This window comes from Schistocerca nitens, chromosome 1 (genome assembly GCF_023898315.1).
Source record: "Schistocerca nitens isolate TAMUIC-IGC-003100 chromosome 1, iqSchNite1.1, whole genome shotgun sequence".
Taxonomy (NCBI): domain Eukaryota; kingdom Metazoa; phylum Arthropoda; class Insecta; order Orthoptera; family Acrididae; genus Schistocerca; species Schistocerca nitens.
In genome coordinates this window covers 123,384,101-123,408,243 of record NC_064614.1, presented here as the reverse complement: position 1 = coordinate 123,408,243, position 24,143 = coordinate 123,384,101, and the positions used below count along the sequence as shown (strand labels likewise).

The window sequence follows — 24,143 nt, the reverse complement described above, 5'->3', positions numbered from 1 at the left end:
TTTTTTAGCAGACCAAACACACAGAAGAGAAAGGGGGATATGTCCGGCTGTAGGGCGGATGCAACAAGCTGCTCCCAGTTGAACTTGGCTATTACACTTCTTGTGACCTTGGAAAAGTGTGGACACATGCTCAAAGGAATTCTATGAGCATTGGACCTCTGAGGATGAAAAAGATGGTTTCACCTTGACTGCTGAGAGCACAGCTTTGAATTTTTTAGCAAACCCTCTGGGCATTACCTTCTCATTGACAGGTGTCTTGTTATGATATACCACAGTGAGATATGCAAATTGCGATCAGTCTTGTTCTTATGACTTTTTGTAACTTTCCATTTGAACACGCTTACATCAGTGTGTGCCACATTTTAGTTGACTGTTTTAGCTGCAGACAAGGAGAGCAGCAGCTAATTTACCTGCTGATTTGCCTTCTATTTTAGCTGACAATGAGAATTTTTTTTGCATTACCTATGTTTTAATACATCATTTTCTAAATTTTCAGTGTTTTGAAGGATTACACATACATTCAGACTCACATACGAAGACGAGCACACAAAAGATAACTGGTTTGTTTGACCCATGGGAGAGAGATAAGATTAGACCAAATACTGTGTGCACAGAGGTATTTAATTAGCTTTCTTTCCTGCACTCTATACACAAACAGAATGGAAAGAAACCCAAATGGGTGTTACAGTGGAACTATCCTCTGCCATGCAGTTCATAGTGGTTTGCAGAATATAAATGCAGACTTAGGAGACAATGAGGAAGGTGATAAGAATATGGAAAGATTGCAGGATCCCACAAGTTTGGTCATTTCTCCCAAACAACCTCATACGTGTTACATATGCCCAGATGCTGTGTTTACACTATTACTTGTGAGAGACAATATAAATCCTCCGTAAATAGCTGCTGAGTAGTCTGGAGGGAGGGTGCGGATGGAGCCAGCCCTACAGCAAATCTTATAGTTAGGGGGTTCCTATCTGTTAATTTCTTTGTGCTACATGAATATTAGGGTTTAATATTTATACTATAGAATTTTCTGTAGAGGCCTATGCTTTTCTTTTCTTTTCCTGACATCATTAACAGCTATTTACGAAGGACTAACGTTGCAGATTAGTACAACAGCTTGAGTTAAAAAATCTCTAAGAGGCACTATTCATGGTTGTGCAACTACACAAAAGCCACAATAATATATTAATTATGTACCTCTTGATCAGGTGCGAATCTTTTAACCTGATGCCACTTCAGCAGCTTGAGTGCAAATTCCTCTTATTTTATGGTCAAATTTATTTAGTCTTATGAGGCTGAGTGTACCCATTTCCACACCTCTCACATGGCATACATGCCTACAGATGTCCGTATTTTTGAACCAGACACGTCATGAAATCAGGCATTGAAGATCCTTTTGAGATCTTGTGGGCAAACGTATTTGAAGTATTTCAGCAAGTTCAGTGCACAAGATTCCAGCAATTAATAACACTTGTGTAGTCAGGGTGCAGCACTGGGACCATGTATTTCATGTTTATGTTTCAGTTATTCTGTTAGCTCTGAGAAAGGACATTTTCCAAAAACTTTAGCTAAGAATTCAATCATGTTTATGTGTATGTCTACTAGCAGGTGAAAGAGAAATGGTTGTAATATACATTGGGAAGCTAAGAGGTATTTTCTGTTCTACTTCATTAAGATTTGGTAGTATAGGCTCTTTGAAACAATTATGGGATGAAAATTTTACAAAAAAACATTTAGATACCAGCTTACACATTCACTCACAACCAAACCCTTGAGAAAGAAAAAGTGTCACAAACGGAGCAATACAAGTATTTTAATAGTAACTTATGAAATATAGTACTTGTGACAGATCAAGGCTTAGATATGGAGCTAGAATTAGTTCTACAAGCCCGTCTACAACTCATGTTGTCTTTGGAACACAAAGTGATTCAATAATATGATACAGCTAATACAGTAAATGTGTTTCTTGTCATGGAATGTGTACTATTTAAATGAAAGCTTCCACAATTTGTAATTTACATAGTGATCTCAACTTGTTCCTCATTACAAAACACAAGAATTATGCTACACTAAAGCTGAATATCTTGCATGTTTGGTTGGCATGCACGCGTATTTACTCAAGCTGAACTTTTTTCTGATTTTTGTGGTCCAAAAATGTACCTGCATCTTAAGGGAAAGACTAAGGATGTTCCGAAAAATGCCGCTAGAAGCCACTGTATGTAGTTATTTTGCCGCAGAAGCTGTTGTGTTAGTGTTTCAAGTATTGAATGTTAATTATTTTTTTTATTACAGTAGAAATTCAAATTTAACACTGCTCATCTTCAAATTTAATTTCATACAATTCATATTAATGAGTGTAAATAAGTTCCACATTTGAACATGAGCACCCTTATAAATGAGCTTTTACAAAACCTTGTTCCTTCCATGAGAGATTTCTACCATAGCAGATGGTCTACACAAATCTTATGTTATCCTCATTGCAAGTAATGGGTGAAACTTTCCCGGTGCACCAAACCAACCCCTTCCTCTAGCATAATTTGTGTTTCTTCCACTGACCCCTCAGTCTTCGAGAGCAGTGCTCGCTACAATTTTCTAAATGCTACATTTGGATTTCACGTTTCATTTCAGACTACTTTAGTACTTTTGTAAAGTGCCAGGTTTTAAGTCTGTGAAGCATGTTCAGCACACCGCCAAGTTGAAAACTGCTTTCTCTCACCAAGAAAACATCAAATTATGCTGCAGGTCAGCAATACTGTGTCAATGTGACTAACTTCAAATGGTGGAGGCAGCAAAGGAACAACTTTTAGCTTGTTTCAGCAATAGAAAAAACTTTTTCTGGGCCAGAAGTGGCCACTATTACATGTTAGAAGTTGTGCTGAATGATTTTGTCAGGGAGCAGTGACAGAAGTGCTTACTAGGTGAGTGCAAACATTACCAAAGTTGAAGCACATGAAGTTGCTAGACAGCAGAAAATCAGAAATTTCAAAGGGAGCCGCAACTGGGTTGCCTATTTCATGAAACCTTGGAGATTTTCTCTTGCTAGGTGCACTTCAGTCACACATGAGCTGTCAGAAAACTACGAGGAAAAACTCTTGGAATTTCAGAGTTTCATAATCAGATGACACACAGAAAATAATCATGTTCTTGGTGAGACAGAAAACATTGATCAAACTCCAGTGCATTTTGATATGCCAACAAATTACACAGCAGAAGCAAAGGGGAATAAAGATGTCAAGATACAATGTCCAATGAAAAGCAGTTCATATCTGGCGTGCCTGCTTGTACAGCTGATGGCCATAAACTGTTAAATGCAAGACGTCAGCTATGTCCAAGGTACTTTCAAACAGCATTATTGTAAATGCTAATGAAAGCGGGTGATTCAATGGGAACACAGTATTAGAGTGGTTTAAACTTGTATGGCATCATCATCCTGGTACTTTGCAAGGTTTGCCAGACATGCTTGTACTACATTTGTAGCCAGGTCACACTACTCTGGCTATAAAGAGAAAACTCTTTAAGAGTAGGAAAGACTTGCTGTAATTTCAGGAGGGTTGACATCAATTTTACAGCCATTTACAACCATTTAAGGACAAACATAAAAGTGTGTACATACGGTAGCTATGAAAGAAGATAGGCAATTAACGCCAACAGAATATTTTAAGCATGCAAGCTTGTCTCAAGTGTGTGAGTGGACTGACCCATTTTGGAAATATACCCTGAATAAAACTGTCATGCATTTTTAAAAAAATGCTGTTTTTCTTGATGGCACAGAGGATGATGATCTCAACAAGGAGAGGGGTGACAAGGAATTAATCATCAGTTATCTGAGTAATCATTAGAAACAGTATATATATGTTTACATCTACATTTATACTCCGCAACCCAGCCAACGGTGTGTGGCGGAGGGCACTTTACGTGCCACTGTCATTACCTCCCTTTCCTGTTCCAGTCGCGTATGGTTCGCGGGAAGAACGACTGTCTGAAAGCCTTCGTGCGCGCTCTAATCTCTCTAATTTTACATTTGTGACCTCCTCGGGAGGTATAAGTAAGGGGAAGCAATATATTCGATACCTCATCCAGAAACGCACCCTCTCGAAACCTGGCGAGCAAGCTACACCGCGATGCAGAGCCAGAGTCTGCCACTTGAGTTTATTAAACATCTCCGTAACGCTATCATGGTTACCAAATAACCCTGTGACGAAACGCGCCGCTCTTCTTTGGATCTTCTCTATCTCCTCCGTCAACCCGATCTGGTACGGATCCCACACTGATGAGCAATACTCAAGTATAGGTCGAACGAGTGTTTTGTAAGCCACCTCCTTTGTTCATGGACTACATTTTCTAAGCACTCTCCCAATGAATCTCAACCTGGTACCCGCCTTACCAACAATTAATTTTATATGATCATTCCACTTCAAATCGTTCCACACGCATACTCCCAGATATTTTACAGAAGTAACTGCTACCAGTGTTTGTTCCGCTATCATATAATCATACAATAAAGGATCCTTCTTTCTATGTATTCGCAATACATTACATTTGTCTATGTTAAGGGTCAGTTGCCACTCCCTGCACCAAGTGCCTATCCGCTGCAGATCTTCCTGCATTTCGCTACAATTTTCTAATGCTGCAACTTCTCTGTATACTGCAGCATCATCCGCGAAAAGCCGCATGGAACTTCCGACACTATCTACTAGATCATTTATATATATTGTGAAAAGCAATGGACCCATAACACTCCCCTGTGGCACGCCAGAGGTTACTTTAACGTCTGTAGACGTCTCTCCATTGATAACAACATGCTGTGTTCTGTTTGCTAAAAACTCTTCAATCCAGCCACACAGCTGGTCTGATATTCCGTAGGCTCTTACTTTGTTTATCAGGCGACAGTGCGGAACTGTATCGAACGCCTTCCGGAAGTCAAGAAAAATAGCATCTACCTGGGAGCCCGTATCTAATATTTTCTGGGTCTCATGAACAAATAAAGCGAGTTGGGTCTCACACGATCGCTGTTTCCGGAATCCATGTTGATTCCTACATAGTAGATTCTGGGTTTCCAAAAACGACATGATACTCGAGCAAAAAACATGTTCTAAAATTCTACAACAGATCGACGTCAGAGATATAGGTCTATAGTTTTGCGCATCTGCTCGACGACCCTTCTTGAAGACTGGGTCTACCTGTGCTCTTTTCCAATCATTTGGAACCCTCCGTTCCTCTACAGACTTGCGGTACACGGCTGTTAGAAGGGGGGCAAGTTCTTTCGCGTACTCTGTGTAGAATTGAACTGGTATCCCATCAGGTCCAGTGGACTTTCCTCTGTTGAGTGATTCCAGTTGCTTTTCTATTCCTTGGACACTTATTTCGATGTCAGCCATTTTTTCGTTTGTGCGAGGATTTAGAGAAGGAACTGCAGTGCGGTCTTCCTCTGTGAAACAGCTTTGGAAAAAGGTGTTTAGCATTTCAGCTTTACGCGTCATCCTCTGTTTCAATGCCATCATCATCCCGGAGTGTCTGGATATGCTGTTTCGAGCCACTTACTGATTTAACGTAAGACCAGAACTTCCTAGGATTTTCTGTCAAGTCGGTACATAGAATTTTACTTTCGAATTCACTGAACGCTTGACGCATAGCCCTCCTTACGCTAACTTTGACATCGTTTAGCTTCTGTTTGTCTGAGAGGTTTTGGCTGTGTTTAAACTTGCAGTGAAGCTCTATTTGCTTTCGCAGTAGTTTCCTAACTTTGTTTTTGTACCACAGTGGGTTTTTCCCGTCCCTCACAGTTTTACTCGGCACGTACCTGTGTAAAACGCATTTTATGATTGCCTTGAACTTTTTCCATAAACACTCAACACTGTCAGTGTCGGAACAGAAATTTTCGTTTTGATCTGTTAGGTAGTATGAAATCTGTCTTCTATTACTCTTGTTAAACAGATAAACCTTCCTCCCTTTTTTTATATTCCTATTAACTTCCATATTCAGGGATGCTGCAACGGCCTTATGATCACTGATTCCCTGTTCTGCACATACAGAGTCGAAAAGTTCGGATCTGTTTGTTATCAGTAGGTCCAAGATGTTATCTCCATGAGTCGGTTCTCTGTTTAATTGCTTGAGGTAATTTTCGGATAGTTCACTCAGTATAATGTCACTCGATGCTCTGTCCCTACCACCCGTCCTAAACATCTGAGTGTCCCAGTCTATATCTGGTAAATTGAAATCTCCACCTAAGACTATAACATGCTGAGAAAATTTATGTGAAATGTATTCCAAATTTTCTCTCAGTTGTTCTGCCACTAATGCTGCTGAGTCGGGAGGTCGGTAAAAGGAGCCAATTATTAACCTAGCTCGGTTGTTGAGTGAAACCTCCACCCATAATAATTCACAGGAACTATCCACTTCTACTTCACTACAGGATAAACTACTACTAACAGCGACAAACACTCCACCACCGGTTGCATGCAATCTATCCTTTCTAAACACTGTCTGTAACTTTGTAAAAATTTCCGCAGAATTTATCTCTGGCTTCAGCCAGCTTTCTGTACCTATGACGAATTCAGCTTCGGTGCTTTCTATCAGCGCTTGACGTTCCGGTAGTTTACTAACGCAGCTTCGACAGTTGACAATTACAATACCGATTGCTGCTTGGTCCCCGCATGTCCTGACTTTGACCCACACCCGTTGAGGCTGTTGCCCTTTCTGTACTTGCCCAAGGCCATCTAACATAAAAAACCACCCACAGCCCACACCACACAACCCCTGCTACCCGTGTAGCCGCTTGTTGCATGTAGTGGACTCCTGACCTACCCAGCAGAACCCGAAACCCCACCACCCTATGGCGCAAGTCGAGGAATCTGCAGCCCACACGGTCGCAGAACCGTCTCAGCCTCTGATTCAGACCCTCCACTCGGCTCTGTACCAAAGGTCTGCAGTCAGTCCTGTCGACGATGCAGCAGATGGTGAGCTGTACTTTCATCCCGCTAGCGAGACTGGCAGTCTTCACCAAATCAGATAGCCGCCGGAAGCCAGAGAGGATTTCCTCCAATCCATAGCGACACACTTCATTGGTGCCGACATGAGTGACCACCTGCAGATGGGTGCACCCTGTACCCTTCATGGCATCCGGAAGGACCCTTTCCACATCTGGAATGACTCCCCCCGGTATGCACACTGAGTGCACATTGGTTTATTTCCCCTCTCTTGCTGCCGTTTCCCTAAGGGGCCCCATTACGCGCCTGACGTTGGAGCTCCCAACTACCAGTAAGCCCACCCTCTGCGACCGCCCGGATCTTGCAGACTGAGGGGCAACCTCTGGAACAGGACAAGCAGCCATGTCAGGCCGAAGATCAGTATCAGCCTGAGACAGAGCCTGAAACCGGTTCGTCAGACAAACTGGAGAGGCCTTCCGTTCAGCCCTCCGGAATGTCTTTCGCCCCCTGCCACACCTTGAGACGACCTCCCACTCTACCACAGGTAAGGGATCAGCCTCAATGCGGGCAGTATCCCAGGCAACCACAATCTTAGTCCGATCGGGGGATGCGTGGGACGAGCTGGCCGTCCCCGACAAACCCCCATCCGGACCCCCACAGTGATGCCCATTGGCAACAGCCTCAAACTGTGTGACCGAAGCCAACACTGCCTGAAGCTGGGAGCGAAGGGATGCCAACTCAGCCTGCATCTGAACACAGCAGTTGCAGTCCCTATCCATGCTAAAAACTGTTGTGCAAAGAACGTCTGAACTAATCTACAGAGAGCGCAAACAAATCAACACAAAATTTAAATGGTTATTAAAATACAAGATTGCCTAGTAAATGCAGTAATGCTGCTACTTGCGCACTGCTGACACAGTGCTCGGCGGCGGAAGGAGACTACGCGATTTTACACTATTCGGGTACTAAAACGCGATGCTACAACTCTCAAATACTATAATACGCCCAAAATTTATGAATTAAACAATTTATGATAGTTCAATAAAATTTCTGTTTTTTACCTTCACTTTTCATCTGGAAGTGAATTTTATTTGTAGATATGTACTGTATCTGGCCAGTTGATGAGCCTATGCTACTACAACTGAGAAAGATATGGTGTGTGACAGTTATTTAAACCTTTCGTTCTATTACATGTTGTAAATTTGTATTCTTGTTTGCCACATTATTAGTTGATTCTCTGCAGTGAGACTCACCTGTGATGTCACCGCCCACAGCCCACCTGCATGCAGATCCTAGTAACAGGCACCTGTATTCCAGGCGTACTCCTAATTTGTCTAACAACACTGACTGACTTAGGAGATATTTCAGGAGAAAGATTTTCTGCAGTGATCACATTTTTACTTATAGTTCGCACTTTGTACAGATCACTTGTGCTGAAAATACTTCTGTCTAGACAAATTATATTTTTAAAACTTAATATAATAAAGCACCCAGTCTATACCTTACCAGAGATGACAAAAATCAGAGTTTTGAATACGTAGTTCACTCTTCACCAAATTTATACCCTTTAAATCAAGTGTGATACTCTGTCAACTAAAAATGCAACTTTTTGGATGAAAACACTGCATTACATTGAAAGAAAAAAGTACTTCAAATGAAATTCATGCAATATGGAAAGTCCAACATACAACTTTACCACAAGTTGTGGTACAATCCGTAAAAGTCTTATTGGCCCTTGCTGACCTAGTTCTGCTCTGAATATTTAAATAGATATCATGAATTCTCACTGCTGTCAGTGTTTGCAATGTAACAGAAATTTTAAGTGTTGAACAGGCTAAATTTAATTCCGTGTGACTTACAACAAATAATTATTATTCTCCGAAATTACTAGAGAGGTGTAACTGTAAGGTTGAGCAAGGTATTTTTTACAATGGTACTTTAATAAAACAAAGCACTTAAATGACTCAAAGAGGAACATCCATTAGAGGTAGTAATTAGATTTCCACGAAGAACACACACTGAATTGAAATGACATCAACACAAATCAATTTTTATTCAATTGCTAGAACCATGTTCTCAAGTTTTAATAATGTATATCAAATATTTTCATTTTTAGCAACAACTGCACATAAATTGTGTATTTACACTGTCTATATAAGTACAAAATACTTTAAATTAAATATTGCTACACACACACACACACACACACACACACACACACACACACACACGCACACACACACACACACACAAGAAAAGAAAAGAAAAGAAAAGAAAAGAAAAGAAAAGAAGACAGGAACAGAAGTAGCAAATTTCAGCTCTGTACCACTGGTAGCCTTTATGTGTAGTTGAAGAAACCAGCTCAACAACACAATCATTCAAAAAACAGCACAGTCTTAACCAAAAGGATCTACGATTCTGTTGTAGGTAACTTTGATGTGTCAAGGTCATCAAAGTAAGAATGCAAAATTGCCTTCTTTGCAGTTATCCTGTCTGCAGGGCTGTATGTTAACATTTTCTGTAACACAAAAATCTATGTATTACATACATATAAAAAAGGAACACACACACACACACACACACACACACACACACGTAACAGGCTAAGAAAGCTGTGCCATAGGCCAGGAAAGGCAATTTCATACCAGCACCAATAGCTCCAACCAATAAAGAATTGCTATGTTTAAAAAACATATCTTGTGAAAAAGCTGCGAAATTTGAGAAAAATGCTCAATGTTACCTCATAGCATAGTTTTCTAGGGCTAAATGGGATAAACTGTGCTAGCTAAAACCTAAATTCAGGGTGGTCCATTGATAGTGACTGGGCCAAATCTCTCACGAAATAAGCATCAACTGCGTTTTTTAAAATAGGAACCCCCATTTTTTATTACATATTGGTGTAGTATGTAAAGAAATATAAATGTTTTAGTTGTATCACTTTTTTCGCTTTGTGATAGATGGTGCTGTAATAGTCACAAATGTATAAGTACGTGGTATCACGTACCATTCCGCCAGTGCGTACGGTATTTGCTTCGTGATACATTACCCGTGTTAAAATGGACCGTTTACCAATTGCGGAAAAGGTCGATATCATGTTGATGTATGGCTATTGTGATCAAAATGCCCAACGGGCGTGTGCTATGTATGCTGCTCAGTATCTTGGACATCATCGAAGTGTCCGGACCATTCGCTGGATAGTTACGTTATTTAAGGAAACAGGAAGTGTTCAGCCACATGTGAAACGTCAACCACGACATGCAACAAATGACGACGCCCAAGTAGGTGTTTTAGCTGCTGTCGCGGCTAATCCACACATCAGTAGCAGACAAATTTCACAAGAATCAGGAATCTCAAAAACGTCGGATGTTGAGAATGCTACATCGATTGCACCCGTAACATATTTCTATGCACCAGGAATTGCATGGCGACGACTTTGAACGTTGTGTACAGTTCTGCCACTGGGCAGACGATGACAGATTTTTTGCACACTTTCTATTTAGCAACGAAGTGTCATTCACCAACAGCGGTAACGTAAATCGGCATAATATGCACTATTGGGCAACGGAAAATCCACGATGGCTGTGACAAGTGGAACATCAGTGACCTTGGCGGGTTAATGTTTGGTGCGGCATTATGGGAGGAAGGGTTATTGGCCCCCATTTTATCGATGGCAATCTAAATGGTGCAATGTATGCTGATTTCCTACGTAATGTTCTAGTGATGTTACGAAAAGAAGTTTCACTGCATGACAGAATGGCGAAGTACTTCCAACATGATGGATGTCCGGCACATAGCTCGCGTGCTGTTGAAGCGGTATTGAATAGCATATTTCACATTTCATGACAGGTGGATTGGTCGTCTAAGCACCATACCATGGCCCGCACGTTCACCAGATCTGACATCCGCGGATTTCTTTCTGTGGGGAAAAGTTGAGGGATATTTGCCATCGTGATCCACCAACAACGCCTGACAACACGCGTAGCGCATTGTCAATGCATGTGCGACCATTAAGGAAGGCGAACTACTTGCTGTTGAGAGGAATGTAGTTACATGTATTGCCAAATGCATTGAGTACTTATACATTTGTGACTATTACAGCACCATCTACCACTAAGCGAAAAAAGTGGTCCAACTGAAACATACATTCATTCATATTTCTTTACGTACTACACCAATATGTAATAAAAAAGGGGGTTCCTATTTTTAAAAAATCTGTTGATATCCATTTGACCTATGGCAGCACCATCTAGCGGGCCAACCATAGCGCCATCTGGTTTCCCCTTCAAGCTAGACAAGTTTCGTTCTTTGTCACAATCAATGGACCACTCTGTACAAACTGAAAACCATTATAATGTTACGTACTTCCTGCTCAGAAAAACATCAGCTTTCAGTGTTGCAGATGAAAGCAATGGATACATGAATGAACAAACCTTAGTGCTTACTGAGCCATGAGACGTTCAAACTCCAACATATTTCATCCTAAGTTTCTTGACATAGTATACTGAGTGCCCTGCTCCATTTTCCAGGCCTCCCCCCCCCCCCTTTTTTTTTTTTTTTTTGCAAAAACACTGACTTAATAATACATCACTTAGCACTATCAAAAGAGGAAGAAACATTTCAGACGTGGTTGTGTCTTGTATGCATTTATCCCGTGGATGTTTTGGAAATGAAAAATGTAGAGAGAGAAATTCTGCACAAAATCTTGCAACACGTTTCAAATTATTTTTAAAAAATTGGGTGTGGAAAAAGTGCTTTCCTACTTCCACCCTATCGTTAAGCCTGCTAACATTAGCCACAAACTTTTTTACACCTATGCACATCACCCTAGATATATCTAGTGATGTAACCACATTAAAGCATTATTCCAAAACCAAACAGTTAAGCAATGGAGCTCTCCCATGAGCAGCTTCAAGAAAGTGAGAGGTATAATTACTGCCACATAGCTATTTCTTTTATTACCCTCCAGAATATAGGAATTATCACTTCCAGAGTTAAGTTACTTTCACCACATCCTGCATGCATGACACATGCACACCTGTTTGTAGCCATGTGCCTGGGTATGGGGCATGTTTTTGATTGAATGGTACTTACTCTTAATAAGTCCAGCCCTTCTGGATCCAAGTTTTTCATGCAACTGCTCAAATTATCTTGAGTCCATTTAGGGAATGATGGCTTGTAATCTGGTAATTTAGAGACACCAGGCCATGTTTCTTCAGTGGGTGTTTTTAATACACTGAAATAAACATATAATTAAACAACATTTTTATACCACCACCACCACCACCACCACCACGCAGTCTAGGGCATATCAAAAAATTTATACGATTCCGTAGTGGAAAATATATGATTATGCAATTAAACAAAACCACATTCATAAACAAGATAGACTGGTTGTAGAGCCCACAATTGTTCAACCTGAATAACCTATTTTTTATCAGCATTGTGCACAACACACATAGCACAAGTTTCATTCACCTTTTTGCATGCAAGTGGTTTCAATTACCTCACAGATGTTGTGGGTCTGGTGATATCACCCACTGCTTCAGATTCATCTTACACTACATTACTCCAGTGCCTAGTCTGTGCACCGACTAACGTGTCGTATGAGGCAGTTCATGACCAGCAGCTATCTAAGCCTTCATACCATCAGATTGCCCTTCAGATAATTATTCCCTAGAGTTCTATTCACTCAGACTAAACTGTTAATGGAACAGGCTCCATTGGCTCTAGGGGGCACTTTTTTATATGATCATACATGGTAGGACTTCACAGTAATAAAAGTAATGCCTTGTGTTATTTTCTCAACTTGCTCTGAATCTACCACTGTCTATCTGACATTTGGTGGCGGTAATGCCATTAAGGGGAAATTATGTCATGCTGACTGAAGTTTCATTCAGAGCAGTATCAGTAAGTTCTCTACGAGCACAATTCCTCCTGACGGGTGCTGCTTACTCTGCATGTAAAAGCACAAGCAGGGATGATGTACTAAGAACATCGGGTTACTCACTCAGGAGGCTACCAGTAAATTACATGATATACACAGATGTTCATTTTGTTGGGGTTGGACTCCACATGGTTTGCATCACACCTTGCCAGGTCTTCATGCACTGCTCGCAACTTCCAGTTTTGGCTTGGGATGTAAGTGGATAAATTTTTTTCCTATTCTTGCTTTGTCAGATTTGTTAGTAAATACGAGCTTTCAGCGAGTTCCCTAGCTGCCGTCATCAGGAGTTACCTGTGATACTAGTAGCCCATGTAGTACTGCATATGTAGTCGGCCGAATTATGTTGTGAAGACAACATGAGACTTTAAAATGCTACAGAGATTATGCCAATACTTGTGATGGAGGAACATCAGTAGTGACGCTGATTCCATTAGATGATAGATCAGCCAGCTTATTTCCCTATAGGCTTTGGCTTTCTCTATCAAGTACCAGTTTCCATGCACAACTGTGGATATAGCTGCTGCCCCAGTTAGAGAAGTTACTACAAATTTTAACATCAATGGCTTCTTAATGTGACATCCATGCTCTACACAGAGTTAAGAAATTATATATACAAACTGACCAGTTTAAATATTACCAAATTTACAAATAACTATGGATTCCAGATAGTTTTCTTGGGTAGCCAGAAAATGGATTGAATACCTAGTCCGACCAGGGCTCGGCCATTTTATTTGTGGTACCTCTGATAATGTGAAGGAGTACTATGGGCTGCTCATATGGTGATTGAATGCCTACTGGAATTCTTTCACCAAAGAAGCCATGCACAACAACTTTAGCCAGAATGACAGCTATACCCTTAGTGGTGCATAGAAACTGGCACTCTATGCTGATAGGCTACACAGATATAATCTGTGTGACTGACCATCTAATGGAATCAACATCAAAATCTAACATTTTTCCATCACAGATGTTGACAATCTCTGGCAGCATGTGGAAGCTCCAAGACTTCATGATGTGCCTGTGACCTAACAGTGCCAACTACATATGAAAATTCTACAAACCTAGTATTAAAGTTAATTTCTGACAATAACACTAGAGGAAGTAACCCAACACACAATATAGAACCAAATCTAGTGCGGCAAGTAATCTGAGACATTTTTCAGACGATGTTGCCATGAAAAACTACATTCTTGTATAGGGATGCAAGTGGTGTGTCATCTGCACAGATGATAACTACTGTACTGTCCAACTGTCTGGTCATTTATGGGGCCCCCATACTAAACAAAGGGAGGTCTTTTTCTATCTTCCCATTGATTTTTGCTCACTGACATAGAACTGTAAACTAGAACAATGAAAAATTCCCATAATTCTAAAGAAAATTCTGGGTTTTACCTAGATGGTAAAATTCTAGCATTTTTTCCTGGGGCGTAAACACCTTGCTGACAGTAAGGGATGTGTGTACCAAGTTTGGTTGAGACTGGTCCAGTGGTTTATGAGATATGGAACACACACACACACACACACACACACACACACACACACACAAAGTGAAAACCTGCTTCAGAAAATTGTTCAAAATAAAGTTGAGATGTGATGCCACAAGTGTTAAGTATTAGATAAAAAGTCTCGAATAATATCATTCCAAAGAATATGTTAAATTTTGGAGGAGGAAAACAGAAGGAACAACCTACAAATTTATGAGAAATTATGGACAAATTTTCATGTTAAGGCAACTTAACAATTTAGGAACCAGAAAAGATATGGTGGAGCTCCTCAACAAACTAGTGCACACTTAACTGCAGGAAATTGATTATGCAAAAAAACAAAATTAGAAAGAACATCTGTTCTAGTGGACTCTGCAGTCTGTAGCATTATCAAATTTGTAGAGTATGAGAATGTTAATACACATATAACCATTTTTGACTGAGGTGTTAACTTTTATGCGAAAGAATACAAATGACATATTGAAAATCAATTAAAATTAACAGAAATAAAAATTACACTTAGAATGTCTCAGTTTCAGGAATAATCACTGAAATGCTTTGTTTTCAAATTTGAAATATATAGCTCAGACTTTTATGTCGCCAGTAGCAGCTAAGAAAGGTTTCCAGAAATGAAACTTTCACTCTGCACCAGATTGTGCCCTGATATAACACTTCCTGGCAGAAGTGCTATTGCCAGCCCTATTGTTGCAGTTTCCCAAGCACAAAATTTTAAACCTACCTAGATATCCTGAAATTTGCAAACAAAACATCACTACTTTGTATTTCTGGTATCTCAGAGTTTAGATACTGTTTTACCTGTTGTCCTTGTGTTTTCTTTTGCTGTTGCCTTTCATCACAATACACACAGTACAAATTGCCTAGCAAAGAAATAAATGCATAGCAGACAGCTTGAACAATGAGGCAACGTATGGGCATGAAACCAAGCAAGTGTATGTGCATACTTTCTACTTATTTTTATACATGCACTTTTTTTCCGTGCAACAGCAATTGTGAACGAGGTATCGTGTGGACATACCTTAAGAGTCACATAGCAACTCTAGAGTAAACTGAAAAGCTGTACTACTGTTTTTACTTTGACTGGCAGTCGCAGGACTGGTGTTGAAATTCTTCAATAACTTCCTCATCAGGCGGCTGTGCTTTGTGTTCATCTTTGTCATTAGATCACATCAACCCTCTTTTTGGAAAGACTGCAACAAATGTGCATTTCTCAGGCTTAACTGTTTCTTCTGAGAGGAAATCTTCATAAATATTGATCACACTTTGCCCAATGTCTTTGAGAGTCTATCAAGATCTGCAATATGAATCACTTTGCAGTGCTAGGTATAGTTCTTTTTTCCATATACTATCTTCTGCACCAAAATCACAAAAAGAAAGTTCTCATAATGAAAGTACAGAGTAAAAACAACAACCATGCAGGTGATGCACTTTTACGCAATGGTGGCTTGTGAGTATACATTCTGGGTGTTCATAAATTTTAAATTCAGCTACATTTGAGAGTGAAATTAATAGTCTCTGCTGTTATGATCATCAACAAGTTATATAACTACAGCCACTGACAATAATAATAGTAATAACAAGAACAGCAATAATAATAAGATGCATAACTTATGCGACAAAAGAGAGACTGCTTTGTGGAATTCTGTTGTTTTGTACATAATGAAGTACATTTTAGGAGAACAACAAAATAATGTGTAAGCTTTTGCAACTATCTGGTTCACATTTTTGTGTAAGTGGGAGTTTTCGTGCTTTTCCATTTTTCAGACAAATGTAAAAGATCCCTAACAGATTAATTAGTTCACGAATTTACTTCGAGGCTGAAAAATCAGATATTCTTACACTCCATCCACAACAGCAACAACATCTTGTGCTCACTGTACACTTCCTTGTTAAATTTTTGCTTGTAGTCACACTTATTTGAGCCTTTGTGGCTACTTTTCCTCATAATTTATTATTCTGTTTCCAGAATGAGAGTGACTCTGCAGCGGAGTGTGTGCTGATATGAAACTTCCTGGCAGATGAAAGCTGTGTGCTGGACTGAGACTAACTCGGGACCTTTGCCTTTCGCAGACAAGTGCTCTACAAACTGAGTTACCTAAGCATGTCTCACGACCCATCCTCACATCTTTACTTTTCTGTTAGCATTTAAAATAGATTAAACATAGTACATGTTTACCCTGCACATAAAAGCCAGCTCCCGCACAGTAAACAACCAACACCAAACACAAAGTGCCGGCTGTAGAAATGATTTAACTTGCATAGTAATGTCTATCAACACGGTGGTAACTTTACTACAATACAAATGAGGCACTGTAATCCATAAGGGCCTAAAGCACACTGACGTCACTCCCACATTTAAGTGAATATCAGATAAACCAATGATACAGCATTTCGTGAATTTTCATATAAACAATGTGCGCCCACAGCACAGATAAACCTGACTCACCATGAGATCAACAGATTTCAGAGCATGAAAAAATGCTACAATATCTCAATCAACAGTGATGTGCTCTGGGCCCTTATGATTCTCAGCACCTCAAAGGAATTACTGTGTGATAAAATTCATTACTTAACATATTACACATTCAGAAACCCACAAAATAGGTTTACCGACGGCACAACTTTCACTGACATCCTTTCTAATTTTGTTAAAGTATATAGTGAGTGAATTAGCACATCTGAGGAGTGTGCTATCATCTAGCAAGATTTATGCTGAGCAAACAGGGATAAAAGCGTGCCGCAGTGTGCTACCACCTGGTGGCAACAACGGAAACGTCTAGTTGAGTGGCAAAGGCTTGCTGTGCACATCGTGAACTGTGCATGTTGTTTATCAAATCCGTATATATTTAGCCCATACAGTGATTATGTCACGCGAGTTGGGCATGCGCAAAATCTCCTTAAAATTGCTCAACTGAAGGTGTGCTCGCGACCCTGATGCCAAGTTTCAGAGAGTCTAGAGGAGCCGTAGCGCGGCATATTTAAGTGCCATAACTTTCAGATTGCAGCATCTACGTTACGTTTAACAGCATTCAAAGAAAAATGAGCAATAAATCCGCAATTTGTCAAAAGTTAGGGTGTCCACATGCTCTTGTGCAGCTGCCACTGCTTTTATTGTACTGGTGCTCCAGAGTTGTGTTCAGTGGTAATCTCATTTTTAAACTTGTGAACGTGGTGTACTGACTTAGAAATTTGATTAACTGCAATTATTGTAGCACAAACAAATAGTAGATAAAATGTGATCACAGTATGGAGTCGTAGATGTCATGAACTGAACAAAGTAATAAATCCCATAGAAAGATGACAACTGACACCAATTTTTCTGTTCTATAATTTTTTTCACAGCATGGAAATGATCCACCAGGTTACACAGGCTTCCACCATTTCTGATCAAAATCCAATAGTATTTTGGTTGTCAACTATCTCAATGGACATCTTTTACACTACCGAGACTAATAACAGATCTAAAGTTTTATAATTATTAGCCTGGCTCCTTTCTTGGGAAGTAGACTAATAATATTGTACAACAATGATTACCTGTTGAGTTCCAGGAATTAAACAGCTAGGTCATCGGTCTCTTGTTCATGGGACAATTCATCTGGAGTTAGTGATACCAGTCAGAAATTTGATAGAATTGTGACAGTATGTAGAAGTGGTAAAATAGAGGCTCTGAAAGTAATACTGGTGTCAGGTATGAGAAATAATTGAATGAGAGGTAAAAGTAGATGGGTTGGGCTGGTCTGATAGCCAGAAAGCAGACAAGGTTAGTTACATAGTGAGCCTTTGCATAGTGCTGCTTAAAGCGATGGGGTGGTCTGTGAAGGAGACTGCGAGAGACATTGGAGTGCCCTTCATCAGTCCTGAATAGCAGTTGCCAAGTCTTTGGTCCACAATGGCACCTGCTGCTGCTGGAAGGAGCTCGTTAAAGAGTGATAAACAGTACCATCAGAGCAGATGATTATGTAGGAGACATCCCAAATAACCTTGCTGTTGCTATCTGACAGATAGGACAAAGGTGACGGCAGAGGTATACAACTGTCAGCTAGCCATTTGGAGAGCCCAATGTGGTGTTCGGGCCATCGGGTGGTGACAACGAAGTGACAGGACGCCAGGTAGTAATAACTCACAAGTATCATTCTGTAGATCCCAAAGTAGTGAAGACACCATACTGGGGGAAATATTGTAATATTATATACAGCCCAAAAGGTATCATGGGCTGCACCGAAGTGGTTAGGGGTGCCATCATTGAGGAGAGACAGCTCAGTCAGAAGTTGGTTAACCAGAAATCCCCTGATAGAACATGTGGTATTACCCCTACAGTATGTGGTGTGTGCTGAAATTGCCAAATAAGAGACGAAGGTGGTGGGAAGGGCATAGGGGAGCAGGGGGGGGGGGGGGCGAAGGGAGGAGTTGTCAAATTAAGATAGGCAGTCAACATATGTGCCATGCCTAGAGGTAAACAAGCATTGCAAATGTAGACTTCTGGCTTCATTCACATTCTCGCTGTTCCTGCTTCCAGTGTGGTATACAGGGGAATCTACACCATGACAATATCTATGCAAACCAATATAGAGACCTCTTCAGATGCTCTCTCAGGGCCTGTATGGTTCCAACAGAAGGCACAGTAACATTGATGGGCTGGAGAATGGTCATCAGTGAAATTTATTTCTTGGAGAACATACTAGTCAGCTGTAAGGGTGAAATGACATCTATGAACATTGGTTCTGAATCCTATGGAGTGCAGATACTTAGCACCTTCAAGGACACAAGAGTAGTCTCTTCCCAGGAGTCCTTCATTTTATCCTCCCTGTAGAGGTTCTTAACTCTTGCCAAGGCTTACCCACTGTGGAGTATGAACTGAATCTGGAGTGGGCAGCCCTGTAGCCTGCAGTACGTGGTTCCTTCAGCCACTGGCTGGTATCAGGTCACTGGTCTGTAGGTTTCTGGAAAGAAGGTTCTGTAAGGAGAGAGGTGTCACTAGTAGATGCCATAAGAAATAGCTGCTTCTCCAGCTAGAAGCAGGGAATCCCGAAAGAGGATGCTACAGGAACCATTTACTCAAATACAAGTTGACTAAACTATGAAAATGTTATTCTTACTACAGTACAGCACTGAATATCTATGTCACGGGAGTAGAAGGAGGAAGTCCACGTTCTGTCAATTACCTAACAACAATGGTGGCAAAATTCAGTATCACTTGGATGGGATTTAAGTGGTCTTATTTTTTCCAGGCTTCAAATTATGAGAGGTTACAGGTGACCTTAAATTCCTGGATTTTACACTCTCTAATTATTGCTGTTCTCAGACCAAGAACTGGTTTGGTGCAGCTCTCCATGCTACCCTACTCTGTGCAAGCCTCTTTATTCCCGAATAACAACTGCAACCTACATCCTTCCAAATCTGCTTACTGTATTCATTTCTTGGTCTTCCTATACAATTTTTATCCTCTACACATCCCTAAGAAACTACATTGGTGACCCCTTGATGTTTCGAGTACTATCAACCAATCACTTCTTTTGAACAAGTTGTGCCACTAATTTGTCTCCCAAATTCTGTTCATTAGTTACACGATCTACCTACCTAATCTTCAGCATTCTTCCTTATCACCACATGGCTACACTTCAAACAAATACCTTCAGAAAAAGACTTCATAACACTTAAACCCACATTTAATGTTAACAAATTTGTCTTCTTGAGAAGTGCTTTGCTTGCCATTGCCAGTCTACATTATACGTCCTCTACTTCAGCTGTCATCAGTTATTTCGTTGCCCAAATAGCAAAACTCATCTATTACTTTCAGTTTCTCATTGCCTAATCTAGTTCCCTAAGCATTACCCGATTTAATTCAACTACTTTCCATTATCTTTGTTTCACTTTTGTTGATGTTTATCTTATATCCTCCTGTCAATATGCTGTCCATTCCATTCAACTGCTCTTCCAAGACCTTTACTGTCTCAACAGACTTACAATGTCATCAGCAAACCTCAAAGTTTTTATTTCTTCTCCCTGAACTTTAATTCCTGCTACAAATTTTTCTTTTGTTTCCTTGAATAACATCGGGGATAAACTACAATCCTGTCTCACTCCCTTCTCAACCACTGCTTCTGTTTCATGCCCCTCGACTCTTTACTGCTGTCTGGTTTCTGTTCAAGTTGTAAATAGTCTTTCACTCCTCGTATTTTGCCCCTGCTACCTTCAGAATTTCCAAGAGTATTCCAGTCAACTTTGTAAAAACTCGCTCTACATCTATTAATGCTCTAAACAAAGGCTTGCCTTTCCTTAACCTATCTTCTAATACAATTTGCAGCGTCAGTATTGCTTCATGTGTTACAACATTTCTCTGGAATCCAAACAGACTTTTCCTTAGGTTGGTTTCTACCAGTTTTTCCATTCTTCTGTGAAGAACTAGTGGTAGTATTTTGCAATCATGACTTATTAAACTAATAGTTTGGTAATACCTGTCGGCATCTGCTTTTTTTGGAATCTGTATTATTATATTCTTCTTGAAGTCTGAGGGTATTTCACCTACCTCTCACACCTTGTTCACTAGATGGAAGAGTTTTGTCACAGTTGGCTCTTTCAAGACCAACAGTAGTTCTAATGGAATGTCATCTACTTCTGGGGCCTCGTTTCAACTTAGGTGATGACTTTGGTCTTTCCACTGTGTGCGGAGTATCCGCCATGCCACTGCCTGCTCTGAGCGAAAGCTCTCCTCATGAACACCACCCACCCAGAGCAATAGACGGCAGATTTCATGGTCATTCCCCGGTGTCCCCAAAGGACCATCACCTACTCTTCAGAAGCACAGAGAAGCAACAGCTCAGTCATGGACAGTACATTCCCCTCATAGTCAGTGGGGCTCCATTGTACGAATAATTTATAGTGTCTCCGTGGACTGGGTATCATGTTCAGTATTGTGTAAAATGCAGGACATTGAGTGACCTCATCCGCATGGCCTGCACCTAAAAAAAAAACCTGGAAGTCAAACTCAGATGTGGGGACCAGACAAGAGTTAACCAAAATTCATGGTGAAAAGTAAAATGGAAAAGTAATAATCAGTGTCCTAGGAATGTGCTAGCTTGTAACAGAGAAGTTGTGCTAGAGGTTAAGAATGGGAAAAAGAGACACTCTGAGTAAGATAATAGGACAGGAAACTAAGTGCTACTCGGGCCTGGGACACAATGTCTGTCACATCTGTACACACAGGAGTTGTGAACTCTCTGGAATTTAAAAACCATGAAACTAAAATTAGTAGCTCTTAATCAAAAGCCCGACGAAATTTAGGTACATTGAACATGTTCTCAGGGAGCAGGTGAAGTAGTTTTAGAGACATCAGTAGACCCAGAATTTCATCTCCAGCGAAACACACATCACTGTATTAGACATGCATCAAATCATACGGAATGATAAATATGTAAAACAACTTTGAAAACAATCGAAAAGTAATATTTAAAGAAATAATCCAAGTAACAGTGGAATGCTAAGTTGTTACAGTTCTTTTAACATACAACTTTTCCCCTCAAATACTCAAGTGTTAGACTAGCTGTTCATATTTATATGGGTATTCGGCAATAAAACAGTCACTACCATGGATGCTACAAAATAATTACTAATACAAAGTCAATGATGTCGCTTTAGTATGTTCAGTAATTTCATATATTCCAAGAACATGCAGGCGCATGAACCTACACAAATAAATAAACGTTTAAGGTGTAGACAGCGATCCTGTGTAGCCTGTTCAACTACCACTGTGTCATACAGATTTACTATGAAAAACAAGAACAGTTTAGTGCATTGTATTAAACAACTGTTTATGTAACTTAACTACTTACGAGAAGTAGAAAAAAATCAGCAATGGAAATATTGTAAAACCATCCTGCCAGACTTGACCTACCGGAAGATCCTGAAAAGCTGGTCTATTTCCGAGTCTCCTTGAAACAATGGCTTCTTTGTTGTCATTTCTGCAAATATACATCCAATGGACCAGACATCTATTGGACAGGAGTATTTGAGAGATCCCAATAAAACTTCAGGAGCTCTATACCAAAGCGTTACAACCTGCAATTAAACACATGAAAAATAGAGTTTAATTTGTTTTGTATCAGTACTTGTGTCATATGCAATATTTAGCTCTAGGGAATGAATGTTTCTTGTAATAATCAGATGCAACAGTCACAATACAAGAGAAGGAAAGTTGCTACTCACCATATAGGGGAGATGCTGAGCCGCGATAGGCACAATAAAAAGATTCACACAATCATAGCTTTTGGCCATTAAGGCCTTTGTCAGTAGTGGACGGACACACACACACACACACACACACACACACACACACACACACACACACACACACACACACACCTGCGGTCTCAGAGAGCTGAAACTACACTGCGATCAGCAGCACCAGTGCATGATGGGAGCAGCGACTGGGTGGGGGTAAGGAGGAGGCTGGGGCGGGGAGGTGGAGGGAAAGTATGGTGGAAGTGGTGGACAGTTAAGTGTTGCAGTTTAGATGGAGGGTAGGAGAGAAGGTGCGGAGCGGAGAGGGGGTAAATAGTGGAAAGGAGAGAAATAAAAATAAAAGAAATTAAAAGACTGGTGTGGCGGTGAAATGACAGCTGTGCAGTGCTGGCTGGGTGAGGCCAGGAGGGTTACGGGAACGTAGGATGTATTGCAGGGAAAGTTCCCACCTGCACAATTCAGACAAGCTGGTGTTGGTGGGAAGGATCCATATGGCACAGGCTATGAAGCAGTCATTGAGTTGAGGGGTATCATGTTTGGCAGCGTGTTCAGCTACAGGGTGGTCCACTTGTTTTTTTGGCCACAGTCTGTCGGTGGCCGTTCATGTGGACAGACAGCTTGTTGGTTGTCGTGCCTACATAGAATGCAGCACAGTGGTTGCAGCTTAGCTTGTAGATCACGACTGGTTTCACAGGTAGCCCTGCCTTTGATGTGATAGGTAATGTTAGAGACCAGACTGGAGTAGGTGGTGGTAGGAGGATGTATGGGGCAGGTCTCTCATCTAGGCCTGTAACAGGGGTATGAGCCATGAAGTAAGGGATTGGGAGCAGGGTTTGTGTAAGGATGAACGAGTATATTGCGTAGGTTCGGTGGACGGCGCAATACCACAGTAGGAGGGGTTGGAAGGATAGTGGGTAGGACATTTCTCATTTCAGGGCACGATGAGAGGTAGTGGAAACCCTGGCGGAGAATGTAATTCAGTTGCTCCAGTCCCAGATGGTACCGAGTTACGAGGGGAATGCTCCTCTGTGGCCAGACTGTGGGACTTTGGGAGGTGGTGGGAGACTGGAAAGATAAGGCACGGGAGATTTGTTTTTGTACAATGAAGGGCTCCGAAGTATCTAAGTACTGCAACAGTCACCTACATATTTAGGCAAAGCTGAATCCTCAAATCTCAAAGGTCATCACTAACATAGTACATTTTACATTCATCAGAAATAGTTTATTTTTTCTGTACAAGACTAGATAACATTGCTTTCATATTTTTCAGATATGCCCATTCACCTTAAGTAACGCAGAGAGAAATTTTCATAAATGGCCATAGAACTTTTTTTTTATTTTCAAAGAATGAGTTTGCATCTTACGAGGGTGCCACACTCTCATAGGTTTCAACAAGGCTACATCATACTGCATAGAGCAATACTGTATGTACTGTACTTCCAAGCAATTCCAATAGATGTCACTGGCATGAAACCACACAATACAAACAAGAAACACGCTAAAACCCCAACCAACACATGCATGACTTGA

General features: G+C 40.6%; 1 protein-coding gene across 1 annotated transcript in view; it reads right to left on the bottom strand.

Moving 5' to 3' along the window:
* Positions 1-9,205: 9,205 nt before the first annotated feature.
* The window catches only part of LOC126234721 (cyclin-dependent kinase 1-like), a 54,974-nt gene continuing 40,036 nt past the window's right edge, over positions 9,206-24,143 (bottom strand). Inside the window, exons 5-7 of the mRNA XM_049943472.1 lie at positions 22,267-22,430; positions 12,021-12,162; positions 9,206-9,447 (exon numbers count right to left, since the gene is read on the bottom strand). Coding sequence (XP_049799429.1) covers positions 9,340-9,447; positions 12,021-12,162; positions 22,267-22,430 — 414 coding nt within the window. The 3' untranslated portion in view covers positions 9,206-9,339. The remainder of the gene's footprint in view (positions 9,448-12,020; positions 12,163-22,266; positions 22,431-24,143) is intronic.